This window comes from Rhinopithecus bieti, unplaced genomic scaffold, assembly GCF_001698545.2.
Source record: "Rhinopithecus bieti isolate Rb0 unplaced genomic scaffold, ASM169854v2 scaffold_29928, whole genome shotgun sequence".
NCBI classification, from domain to species: domain Eukaryota; kingdom Metazoa; phylum Chordata; class Mammalia; order Primates; family Cercopithecidae; genus Rhinopithecus; species Rhinopithecus bieti.
Genome location: NW_016814053.1, coordinates 2,079,898 through 2,093,433, shown reverse-complemented (window position 1 = coordinate 2,093,433; position 13,536 = coordinate 2,079,898). Strand labels below are relative to the sequence as shown.

Genomic DNA, 13,536 nt, shown 5'->3' with positions numbered 1-13,536 from the left:
TGCTCTTGGTATTCAGCCAAAGACTTAAGAAAACCTCTTTGCATATTTTTGGAGTTCCTCCTTTATACAGCTTTCTTATTTTGGGGACTGTGCCCTCTACCTAAGCAGCGCCAAATTAAAATCCTTGTCCCTTCACCTGTTGAGACTGTTATTTTCTCTTTGGGCTCCATTTTCTTGTGTCCTAGTTTGGAAAGTGCCCCCAGGCAGAAAGTCAGGGTAAATATGGCTCTTACCACCATGTATTTTCCTTCTTTTAAGAATCACAGGGCCGGGCGCGGTGGCTCAAGCCTGTAATCCCAGCACTTTGGGAGGCCGAGACAGGCGGATCACGAGGTCAGGAGATCGAGACCATCCTGGCTAACACAGTGAAACCCCGTCTCTACTAAAGAATACAAAAAACTAGCCGGGCGAGGTGGCGGGCGCCTGTAGTCCCAGCTACTCAGGAGGCTGAGGCAGGAGAATGGCATAAACCCGGGAGGCAGAGCTTGCAGTGAGCTGAGATCCGGCCACTACACTCCAGCCTGGGCAACAGAGCGAGACTCCGTCTCAAAAAAAAATAAAAAACCCAAAACTTGGGTGCAGTACACCAACATGGCACAAGTATACATATGTAACAAACCTGCACATTATGCACATGTACCCTAGAACTTAAAGTATAATTGAAAAAAAAAAAAAAGAATCACAGCCTTATGGTGTCTGTGGTGCATTGCCTTCAAACAGTTGCTTTAGTTTGTACACACACAAACATGCAGACATGTATATGTATTACATGTAGATAGTTGTTTATACAGAAGGGTAAGTCCAATTTCTGTTATTTAAAAATGGCCAGGCGTAGTGGCTCACACCTGTAATCCCAACACCTTGGGAGGTTTAGGCAGGCAGATCACCTGGGGTCAGGAACTCCTGAGGTCAGGAAACCTCATGAGATGGTGAAACCCCATCTCTACTGAAAATAGAAAAACTAGCCAAGCATGGTGGCATGCACCTGTAGTCCCAGCTACTTGGGAGGCTGAGGCAAGAGAATAGCTTGAACTCGGGAGGCGGAGGTTGTAGTGAGCTGAGATTGCACCACTGCACTCCAGCCTGGGCAACAAGAGTGTGAGACTCCATCTTAAAAAAAAAAAAAAGTAATATATTATTTTCACATTTATGCCTTTTATAATGCAGCTCTAGACCTGCTTGCCAGTGTTTCTGGTTGTCACAAAAATAAACCTTAGTTCATCCCTGTTTCAAAAGACTAAAGAGGTTCTTTATGAATTATAGTAGTAGTTCTTGAATTCAGATGTTTTTAATTATGTTAAATAAGTCATTAATGACCAAGGACTTTTATTTTAGATTATTTTTTAAAGTAGATACTATATTTTATGGAATATCTTCCAAACTTTTATTGAAAATTTATGACATACTGTTTTGTTTAATGTGATGAGTTATGTCAGTACTTTGTATTTGCTTTTACAAATCTTGTTTTAGAAATAAGGACAACTGGATCCTATTTGAAAGTGCTTTTTAAAAGTATTTTGTTTGCTAAGATTGTATTTAGGAATTTTGCATCTCTATGATGCAAGTATGAGTGTTTAAAAAAATTTGGAGGGCTTTTAGTCACATTAGATTTTAGAATTTTTAAATTTTAAATACTTCATGAGGAAGTAATAAGCCCTCCTTTTCTCTGTTTTAGAATATTTTATACAAAAGAAGTTACTCTTTGAATATTTTGAATAATTCTGAAGTCAGTATGACTAGGTCAAATAAAATACATATTTAGCAAAATATATCAGATTCGTTGTGACATTTAATTTAATAGAAGTCATTTGTTCTTTTTAGATAATTTATAGGTAGTTTTTCTTAGTTCATCTCTGTTATGAAGCTGTAGCTTAAACTGTCTCAAAACAGAGTCTACAGTGTAGAGAAAATCTTTAAAGTTTTCACTTAGTCATTTACTTTTGATGAATCTTTGAAAATCTCTTTTATACAAAAGAACTGTTTGTTTAATTTCCTGATTCCAACCAAGAATTAAGTAGAGATGTTAGGAAGAACTCAGTTTGTTACTTACTTTTGGTAAGCATAACAAAGGGATACTCTTGTAGTCAAGAAAGAAGATATTTTTTGTCTTCTCTTCTTTCCCCTCTTCTTTCTCCCTCCCCCACCCCATATACAAACTTGCCATTACATTTCTGAGATGAACCCTGAGATGCTGAGTTTGTACATACCTGTTATATATTTTGCAGTTGACAAATTACAATTTGAACCTCCTCTGAGAAAAGAAACAGAAGCACGAGATGAAATGGTAAGAATTAATTTTTAAAGCATTATTTTCACATTAAGATTTGAGAAAACTTTTTTTTGAGTTAGTTGTACTTTGATTAGAAAACAAAGTAATACACTCTTTTAAGCATTAATTTTGATTTTCCCATATTAAAGTTTTAAAAGTTTATAGTTAGTTGTATTTTACTAGAGTACAATGTAATACACTCTTTCAATCATTCATTTTAACCTCGTTAGTCTTTTGAAGGTTTTACATGATGTCATTAAATACACAGAATTTGATTCTCAGCTTTAAGCTCTCAGGACCTTTTTTTTTAAAAAAAGTGATTCTGTTTAGTTTATAGTAAATTCTACATTCTGTATTGCCTTACTGTTTTTTAAATGTATTTTATTTGTTAATATAGTTTCTTTTTTAACCATTGCTCGTATTTTGAATTTACTGTTTAGTTACCTCTTTCCTTATCTAAAATGAAAAAAGTGGTTGGGCACAGTGGCTAATGCCTGTAATCTCAGCACTATGGGAGGCGGAGGTGGGTGGATCACCTGAGGTCAGGAGTTCCAGACCAGCCTGGCCAACATGGCAAAACCCCATCTCTACTAAACATTCAAAAATTAGCTAGACATGGTGGCATGTGCCTGTAATCCCAGCTACTCAGGAGGCTGAGGCAGGGAGAACTGCTTGAACCCAGGAGACGGAGGTTGCAGTTAGCCAAGATCAAGCCACTGCGGTCCAGCCTGGGCAACAGAGCAAGACTCCGTCTCATAAATAAATAAATAAATAAATAAATAAATAAATAAAGGAAAAAGTAATGAAGCAAGATATTATTAGAGTTAGCCTAACCTAGCCTATTGAGTTCATCCTTAACGTTTGAAAGTAGTGCTCTTCTTACTGTAAATGTTGCTGTATGATAAAACACCAATTTCCATGCTAGTAGGAAAAAGTAGTAGCACCAATAAATTCATGACAGTTTAGTAATATGATATTTAGTTTTCCATGCCAATGGAGTGATGATGTAGATAATTCAGTTGTTTATTGTTTGCTTTGGAATATACTCACATATTGATAGAGAAGGTTTGTCACATTTGAAGCTACATTTAGTATGTTTATGGAATTTCTTAAGTTCAGGTCAACTGATAATGAGTCATTGACTTAAATATGTCAAATAACAAAGCAAATCTAGCTAGAGATTAAAAAATTGATTGAATGCTGAGATGATTAATAATCATGATACTGGAATGTTTTCTTGAATCAAATAAAATGGTTAATACCTGTTACAAAGTCACATTTTAAACTATATTTTTATCTTTACAGGGATTGTCATCAGACCCAAATTTCATGTTACAGTGGAATCCTTTTGTTGATGGTGCAAATACTGGCAAGTAAGTTGTTTTCTAATTTAATAACTATATTTTATTTGATTATATAAGAACAGTATGGGGTGTGTGATTTATTCTAGTAAGTTTTAATTTGCATTCTTGAAAAGTTATGCCTTTAATGAAGGTAAAGCTTTTGACTTTTACCAAAAGCATCATATATTGATCATTAAGGTTTTTTATTTGTTTTTGTTTTTAGTCAGAATATATTATGTAATGATAATATACTGAAAGGTGAGTCACATGATGTCACGGGAAAAAATACTGTAACAGAGTTAAAAAGCCCCAGTTTCATCTCTCCAGTATAGTTACCTCAACAATTAAGTGAGGGGGCTGGCCTTCATGAGTTGTTCCTAACCTGTCTGTGCACTGCAGTTACCTACAGAACTCTTTAGAAATGCAGATTCCTAGGTTCCCACATTAGGCCTATACGTTTGGGGTTAAACTATGGCAGCCCACAAACTAAGAATAGTAATTACATTTTTAATGGTTGAAGAGAAATCAAAAGAATAATATTTTATTACACATGGAAATTACATGAAATTCGAACTTCAGTGTCCATAAATAAGTTTGTTAGAATGTAACTATGCTCATTAGTTTATGTATCGTACATGGCTGCTTTCACACTGTAACAGCAGAGTTCCATAGTCACAACCACTGTATGCCTCGCAAAACCTGCAATATTTACTCTCTGGCCCTTCATAGAAAAAGTTTGCCAACCTCTGGTATAGACATAGTCTTTGGGATTGGATCTAAGAATCCTGAAAGCCACATGATTGATTTCAATGACTGTGGATAACTGTGTGGGACCAGTGGACTGGATAAGTGCTTCTCAAACTTCTTGACCTGGAGAACTTATTAAAAGGAAGATTCTGACTTAGTAGGTCTGGAGGGTGCATTTAGAAAAGTTCCCAGATGATGCCAGTTCTGCTGGTTTGAGGACCTACTTTGAGTAGCAAAAGGTTTGATGGTATACCCACTTGAATCTATGGGTCCGAACTCTAAAATTCTGAATCAATTTTTTAACCAAGAAGTTAATTTAGTTTTTATTACCTATGAAATATAGCAAAGCCTGTAATCCCAGCACTTTGGGAGGCCGAGACGGGTGGATCACGAGGTCAGGAGATCAAGACCATCCTGGCTAACACAGTGAAACCCCGTCTCTACTAAAAAATACAAAAAACTAGCCGGGTGTGGTGGCGGGCGCCTGTAGTCCCAGCTACTCGGGAGGCTGAGGCAGGAGAATGGCGTAAACCCGGGAGGCGGAGCTTGCAGTGAGCTGAGATCCGGCCACTGCACTCCAGCCTGGGCGACAGAGCGAGACTCCGTCTCAAAAAAAAAAAAAAAAAAAGAAATATAGCAAAGCATAACCATAAAGTAAAATAAGACTTTGTGTCCACTTTTTTACATCTTTATAGACATACTAATACAATTTGACAATATGAGTGAGGTCTTAGGCCTTCCTAAAGATTTTATACTCTGCATTGTGATCTGTCTTTTATATCCTCTGTATAGGAACTGATTTTAATACATATTTAACAGTATCTGTGTTTTCGGTTATGGTCATTTATCATCATCTAAATTGCATTTCTTCTTTGTATTAGATCAACCTCAAAACGTGCAGTACCACCTCCCCTACCTCCTAAGGTGAGCTACTTAATGATTTTGAATGCTAAATCCTTATTTAAATAATAAATTTGTAAAATAATTTTGAGTTTTTTCAGAATTTTCTTAAATGTGTTTTAGATGAATACAGTTTTCTTCAAAAGGAGCGTATGATGGTATAAAATATATAGTAAAGAAGATTTCATGAGGAATACAATATTTGTAATAGCTATTTTAAAAAGGCAGTCGGGCGTGGTGGCTCACCCATATAATCCCAGCATTTTGGGAGGCTGAGACAAGTGCATCACTTCAGATCAGGAGTTCGAGACCAGCCTGGCCAACATGGTGAAACCCTGTCTCTACTAAAAATACAGAAATTAGCTGGGCGTGGTGGCGCATGCCTGTAATCCCAGCTACTCAGGAAGCTGAGGCATGAGAATCACTTGAACCCAGGAGGCGGAGGTTACAGTGAGCTGAGATTGCACCACTGCACTCCAGCCTGGGCGATAGAGCGAGACTCCGTCTCAGTAAAAAAAGAAAGAAAGAAAGAAAAAGACAAAAATAGGTTATTGCTTATTGAAGAAAATACTTCACTACATGGAGGGGAAACAAGAGTTCATTTATCATTCTTATGACTACAATTTGACGTGTTAGTGGAGTCATTTTTCTTGATTGTTTCTAGTTGTTTTGTGGATTTTTATATAATTAGTTATAAAATTTTTATGAGTTTTGAGTTAGGGCTGATTAAAAATCACATGGCAAGTCGGTAATTGTGTTGGGGCAGTAACTCACCTCTTACTTTGCTCACTTAGCCCAGTGAATTGAACTGTATAGAAGTAAGAAAAACGGTGCATTTCCCTTTCCCTAAAGACTCTGATGTGTAATGATAACTGTTAAAGTGCTTTTTTGTCTTTGTACCACTAGCCAAGGATAAGCAGTTACCCTGAAGACAACTTTCCGGATGAAGAAAAAACATCAACCATAAAACATTGTCCTGATTCAGAGAACAGAGCTCCCCAAATTCTCAGAAGACAGAGTAGCCCAAGTTGTGGGCCTGTGGCAGAGACTTCCTCTATTGGTATGGCTAGCAGTATCAGCAGCCATGGAGTACATATGGCTAGATATTGTTATCTGGGTGAATAAATCAAAGTGAAAACTGATACGGGAGTCATTTGTTCCTATTTCAAAAAATGTCTTTTCTATTTAGTCAGTCCTATTACAGCTTAAAGCTTTGTAAAGGCTCTTTAATTCCGCATGGATGGGCTAGAAATAGATTCAGTTCACTTCAATTCTAATTTGAATCCTTACTAAATGTTTATTATAGGATCTAGAAGGGTGAATGCATGTTTCTGCCCTCCAGAACTTCAGAGTCTATAGCCGAAGGTATACCCACAGAAACATAACATTAGGAAAGACAGCCTATATAAGTGTCTTCTGAAATAATTACCTGGATGTAACAGAAGACCAGAGATTTCTGAGGGAGATAAAGATAGGGAATAAAGAAAGTAAGCTCTTGCAGGAATTTTTTTTTTCTATAGAGACGGGGTTTCGCCATGTTGCCCAGGCTGATCTCGAACCCCTGAGCTCAAGTGATCCGCCTGCCCTGGCCTCCCAAAGTGCTGGGATTACAGGCATGAGTGACCGCACCTGGTCCTTCCTGCAGGATGTTAAAGGGCTTGATGAGCCTTCAGTGGGTAGATCAAGTGCACTAAAGCTGGGAAATCTGAATTATGCAGTCTATTATAATAGTTTTAAAGGGTATATACTGGAAGATACAACTCAAAAGGTGAATTGAAGTTCAATTATGAAAAGCCTTGCATATCAGTGCCAGTAGGTCAGATTTTTTTTCTTCGTGATACAGAAAAACATGGATGAAGACCACTGCTAAAGATGCAATGCTGCCTCTATAGAATCTAGAGAAGGGCACCAAAGATAAATTAACTTACCTGAGAGTAGAGAATATTCTCCAGTAAAGGATCATCCAAGTGGGAGACAAATAGTGGGAGAAAGGGGAAATAATTTTTCAAAGAAAGTACTTATTTGTGTGGTCATTCAACTTTTAACATGATTCTCTTTAGGAAATGATGATGGTATTTCAAAACTGATGAGTGAAAATACAGAAGGATCAGCACAAGCACCACAGTTACCACGAAAAAAGGACAAACGAGACTTCCCTGTAGGTATAACAGGAATTTAGCGATTAGTTGTAAATAATACTATATTTATCATGCAAGGGTCATGGTCTGTTTAATTCGGTAATTCAAGTAGCCAAAGTTCTAAATGTCTCAAGTTTTTCTTTAAGACTTAGGAGGTCTTACACTATTAAATTTTATTTTTCCCATAGAAACCAGCCATCAATGGCCTTCCACCCACCCCAAAAGTTCTGGTAAGGAATATTTTTATGTGAACTGTTTGCCATTTTTTCTCTCTTTAGAAGCAGCAATATATTGGCTATCAATATACTTGAGCCTTTGAAAGTTACGATATCATAAAATACAAAGATATTGGATGCATTTGGATATCTCATAAATCATATCATGCATTCTAATTTGAGTGCATGAATTCGAATTGGCAGTGTTTCACTTTTTGTGAATACTGGCAGTTGAGTCATCAGATTAGCCTACAAAGGCCTATTTAATTTTAATGTGATGATATTAATAGTACTGTGTCCTTTTCTTGATGTGGATTAAATATCTTTCTACCTCTAAAGTGATTTTCACATTGGACTATATACAATGAAAAGGAAGCAGGGAAGCTTATATTAATGCTTTCTTCCTGGCCAGTCAGTGGAACTTATCTGTGAATGGGAACCCCATTGATCCCATGAATAGGATGGAAACCAATCATGTGAATGGGATGCTTTATACATTGTCCTTTTTTATTCAGTGAAGGTCTAATGTATAATATAAATATCAACCTTTTTGTCCCTTATGACTATTAAAGAGTTATACTGCAATTGTAATCACTATAATGTTACTGAATAAAATTATCCATTGTGTCACATTAATAATTGTCAGTCCTAAAAAATAGTATTAACTTAAAATTCCTAGACTATATCATTCATGTATGTAGATCTTTTGGTAAATTTGATATTTTTGCCATAAAATAGTAGATTACAAAAGGAAAGAATATGAGACTCTCTTGGTAGTAGGGGTTTAATGATGTCAAAATATTAATTTTGTTTTGGAATGAAACAACAAGCATAGGCAAATAAGAGTAAATTTAGTATTTCAGTGATGTTAGCTATTTTCCAAGAATATATGAAATTTTCTAATCAAATAAGTCAACATTTCTTTCTTTATAAATAAGATGGGAGCATGCTTTTCAAAAGTTTTTGATGGCTGTCCTTTGAAAATTAATTGTGCAACATCCTGGATACATCCTGATACAAAAGGTAAAATGTTTGAATTTTATATACATCTCCAATAAAATATTTATTATGGGAAAGATCTTTATGATCAGTGACTCAAAGTTGTTTATTTTAAAAATACGACTTTAGAGACCTAATGGTATAGGAACCTGCAGCAACCTAAATAGGTTGATAGGGTTTTGGTTTAAAGGCATTAAAATTTAGGAGTGTATAGGAACTATTCTTAAAGGACTAAAGAGAAATCACAACTGATTGCATCCTTAATTTAGAATTTTCTTTTACTATAAAAGGACATTATTGGGACAATTTATAATCTCAATTAGTAAGGATTATAGATTAGATAACATTGTTTATTGTTTAAGTATTAATGTCTTGTGGTTATATGACTTTTTTTTCCTTAATGTACACAAATACTTCAAAGTAAAGAGGCATCATGCTCATAAGTTATCTTAAACAGCTCAGAAAACAAACATTTACATAAGGAGAGAGAAGGATCAAACAGAAGTAGTCAATGTTCAACATTTGTGGAATTTGTGTTCCAGGTATTTAGGAATTATTTGTACTATTACAACTTTTCTGTAAATCTGAAATGATATTAAAATAACTTTGAAACTTTAGACTATGTTTCTGAAGTAAGGAAACATTTTAGAGGCAAAATTTGGAATCAAATAGATCTGGGTTTGGATTCCCACTCTGTCATTACCATGTGACTTCGAAAACAAACTTAACACCTCTGCTTTTCGGTGTGATCCTTTGAAACACAAATCACTCCCAATATTTACTTTGTTGCAAGGAAGGAACAAGCCTACCCCAGTGTCTGGCAATTAGCTATTAGGCAGTAGAGGATTTCAGGAAATGTGTGTTTCTACTTAAACATAATAGTAAAGGCAGGTTATAATGATTGGCTTTACATGCCGCTATTAAACAGTATGACAGAGGGGGAATATATATATATAAAATAATTTTTATTAGAGACAGAGTCTTGTTCTGTTGCCCAGGCTGGAGAGCAGCGGTGCGGTCATAGTTCACTGCAGCTCAAACTCCTGGGCTTGAGCAATGCTCCTGCCTCAGCCTCCCAAATAGCTGCGACCATAGGTGTATACCACCTCTCCCAACTGATTTTTTATTTTATTTATTTATTTATTTGTGTATTTATTTATGTATTTATTTATTTTTGTAGAGACAAGGTCTCATTATGTTGCCCAGGCTGGGCTCAAGCAATCCTCCTGCCTTGGCCCCCCCAAAAGTGCTGGGATTACAGGCATGAGCCTGTGCGTAGCCTGAAAAAAATATTTTTATTAAGGAATTTGTTGTTGTTCATAACCTTTTAATTGATATGATTTCAAACATACAGAAAATTATAAAATAGCATAAGAAACTCCTGTATATTCAATCATCAGGCAAAAATCATCAAATTTTGCCCCATTTGTTTTGCCACTTTCTATCTATATATACTTTTTTTTTTAATACTTGAGAATAAGTTGGAAATATGTTCCTCTCCTCTACTCTTTGTACTTCAATGTATACTTCCTAGGATCAAGAATCATATAACTGCAGTACAATTATAAATATCAGGATATTTATCATTGATATACTACTACTTTCTAATCCAAAGTCCATAGTTGGATTTTATTAATTGTCCCAATAATATTTTTTATAGTCTCAATCCCATTTGTATTTTTCCAGTCTAACATCCAATTCAAGATCATATGTTGCGTTTACCTTCCATAGCTCTTTAGTCTCTTTTAGTGTAAAACAGTTCCTCAACTTCTGATCTCAACATTTTTGAGGCCACTTATTTTGTAGAATGTCCCTTAATTGGGGTTTGTATAATGAGTCCTCATGCTTGAATCAGGTTATGCATTTTTTATGGGAATAACACAGAAATGTTACTGTGCATCTTCTCAGTACATCATATCAGGAGATACATGATACCAGCTTGTGCAAATACTAGTGATATTAATATTGATCTCTTGGTTAAGGCAGTGTTCACTAGCCTTCTCCATTCTCAGGTTACTGTTTTTCCCTTTCTGATTTATAGGTAATTAATATGGAGATGCACTGAGATTTTGTTTATAAATATCCTCTTGCTCATCAGACTTTCACTCACTCAGTTTAGCATCCATTGACAATCCGTTGATATCCATTGACAGTTTCTCTTCTTTCCTACTTATTCATTTGTTTGTATCAGTTTAAACTTATGAATTCTTATTTTATTCTGTGAGATATGATCTATCTCTATTATTTATTTTCACACGTAAATTGTCCCAGAATTTTTGAGCAGTGGGAATGCCTGTGTTCTTTTGTTTGAAATGTCCTCATCATTTTTTAACACTACTTTCTGCCATAGCAAGATTTCTAGGCTCAGCATCTAATTTTATTGCCCCAGAATTGTAAGCAGTCTTTCTCTAAGAAGCCCTGGTTCTTTTTAGTGGAAAGTAATATTTAGAAACCAAGATCTGGATACTAGGTGTGCTCATTGTTTCTGGTGTGTTATGATTTATAATTTATTTAATTTTTTGTTTCCTTGGTCAAAATATTTGAGGTGTCTTGCAAAATGTGTAACTATAATTTAAAATCTTAAAATACAAAATTATATTGAAAGGCAGGGTTATATAGTAAGATAAAGTCAGAGTGAGTTAGTCTAACATAGAATATATCTGCTTTTAAAAAATCAGAAAGGAACTGGGGAAAGAGGTAAGGTGACACAAATTTAAGAAAATAATTTTATTTTGGATGGATAGGTGGCTAATTCTTAATGCCATTAAAATGCAAAGTCATTATTTTAGTGAATGATTTCAGAAGATGATAGTAAATTCTGGTAATTCATCTCAACTCTTTTAGATCAGTACATTATTTTTGGAACTGAAGATGGCATTTACACACTGAATCTCAATGAGCTACATGAAGCAACGATGGAACAGGTAATTAGGCATTTTAACTCAAGAAATTAAGCAAATTGAATAAAGAAGTGTATTAATTTTAATTCAATCTGTGTAGGCCCCAATTTTAATTTTTATGACTTAAATATTTAAAGGGATAAAATTGTACTCTTTACATGTTCATGTTGAAAGATTTTTTTTCCTAAGGGTTTAGTAATTACCTGAAAGTTAGAAAATAGTTATTGTTATACAATTTCAAAATGTTGGAATTTGGAGCTTTAAGAGATTAAAATAATGACAACGAGAGAATCTTAATTATCTTCTTTTTCTTAGTTATTTCCACGGAAGTGTACTTGGCTGTATGTTATCAATAATACTTTAATGTCATTATCAGGTATGTATGTGATGATGAAAAATAAACCATAGATAAGCAGAGAAATGTAATTTTAATATACACCATTTTTAATTGTTATTTGTAATTCTGGATGACTATAATCTAATATAGTAACACTGGGACTTATGGATATTTGTTACCCACCTAGAATGGGAAGAAACTCTGGGAAGGGATCCTGTCTTCACTTAGGGCTGCACTTTCCAAACCCACCCAGCATCTGAATACCTGAAGGATATCACAGTGCTTATCACTAGAGGCCGTTCCTTCCACTCAGCCTCCTCCACCATCACTATCACCACTCCTGGCCTCCTTTAGGAATTAACAGGAAAGAAGCAGAGGATCACACTATTTTCTTTCTCTGCGATCTTGAGCAAGTCACTCTCTCTCAGCCGCATTTATCTTAATTATAAAATGAGGATGATGGGGTAACAGTACAGCCTCATGAGGTTGTGAGAGTTAAATGAGATAATATCCAGAGTGCTTAGTAAGCTGTATAGTCTTACACAGGTGTTTGCTGGTGAAAATCATGTTGTTCTGGACACCTGTTAACTGTCTTGGACTGATTCTTTAAGGTTTTCTGAACAAGATTCCAGAGTAACCTAATTTTGTTCTTTCTTGGTTATTATTAGGGGTGAATGGGTAGGTAGGTGGTGTTTTAGGCTTTTTTTTTTTTTTTCATTCTTACCTATGAAAAGAATATTTTCTTATATTTTAGATTTAAATGACTACCAAGAAGTTTGCTGATTGCTTTCATTTTGGTAGTAGAGTACAAGATAAGTTAATTATTATTTCTCTCTAGTAGAGATTTTTAAGTGTCTGTATATTTGAGATAATGACACTGTTCATGGAGAGTATATTATTTAGTTGTGTGTTAAATGGCTTCTAAAAAGTTGGGGTCCTCAAAAGAATATTTAATATCTTTTAATTATGCTTCCCCCGAATCTTTTTTACTTTTGTTTGGTAAAATATTAATATATTAATATTTTATATTACTATTATGAAAATAAAGCCAATTCTGTTTAACAGTTATGAATTGTATACATATAAACTTACTTTTCTCTAACTCTCTTTCTGCTTTTATCCCTACTTATACTTGTCTTTGGAAATAAGCTTAAAAATTACACAGGGTACATCTTAGGTAGCAATGCTCTATAGGAGGCATGTACATGTGTGTTTAGCTGCCTGGCTAGCTGGGTAGCAAACTATGTAGAATAGGGAAATGGAGAAAGGAAAGGTGTTTAATGTTTAGGCAGAATATTTCTGTTCTGAGAAAATACAGATAATTTTGTTGAGGATAAAACTGTGTATAGGCCGGGCGCGGTGGCTCAAGCCTGTAATCCCAGCACTTTGGGAGGCCGAGACGGGCGGATCACGAGGTCAGGAGATCGAGACCATCCTGGCTAACACGGTGAAACCCCGTCTCTACTAAATGCAAAAAAAAAAAAACTAGCCGGGCGAGGTGGCGGGCGCCTGTAGTCCCAGCTACTCCGGAGGCTGAGGCAGGAGAATGGCGTAAACCCGGGAGGCGGAGCTTGCAGTGAGCTGAGATCCGGCCACTGCACTCCAGACTGGGCGACAGAGCAAGACTCCGTCTCAAAAAAAAAAAAAAAAAACTGTGTATATGTGTGTGTATATATGTATTCTAATAA

General features: G+C 35.4%; 1 protein-coding gene across 1 annotated transcript in view; it reads left to right on the top strand.

Moving 5' to 3' along the window:
* The window catches only part of MAP4K5 (mitogen-activated protein kinase kinase kinase kinase 5), a 112,351-nt gene that overhangs the window by 79,896 nt on the left and 18,919 nt on the right, over positions 1-13,536 (top strand). The window contains 9 exon segments of the mRNA XM_017849464.1: positions 2,226-2,284; positions 3,575-3,642; positions 5,241-5,283; positions 6,166-6,319; positions 7,320-7,417; positions 7,586-7,627; positions 8,551-8,635; positions 11,456-11,535; positions 11,827-11,891. Of these exon segments, the coding sequence (XP_017704953.1) occupies positions 2,226-2,284; positions 3,575-3,642; positions 5,241-5,283; positions 6,166-6,319; positions 7,320-7,417; positions 7,586-7,627; positions 8,551-8,635; positions 11,456-11,535; positions 11,827-11,891 (694 nt within the window).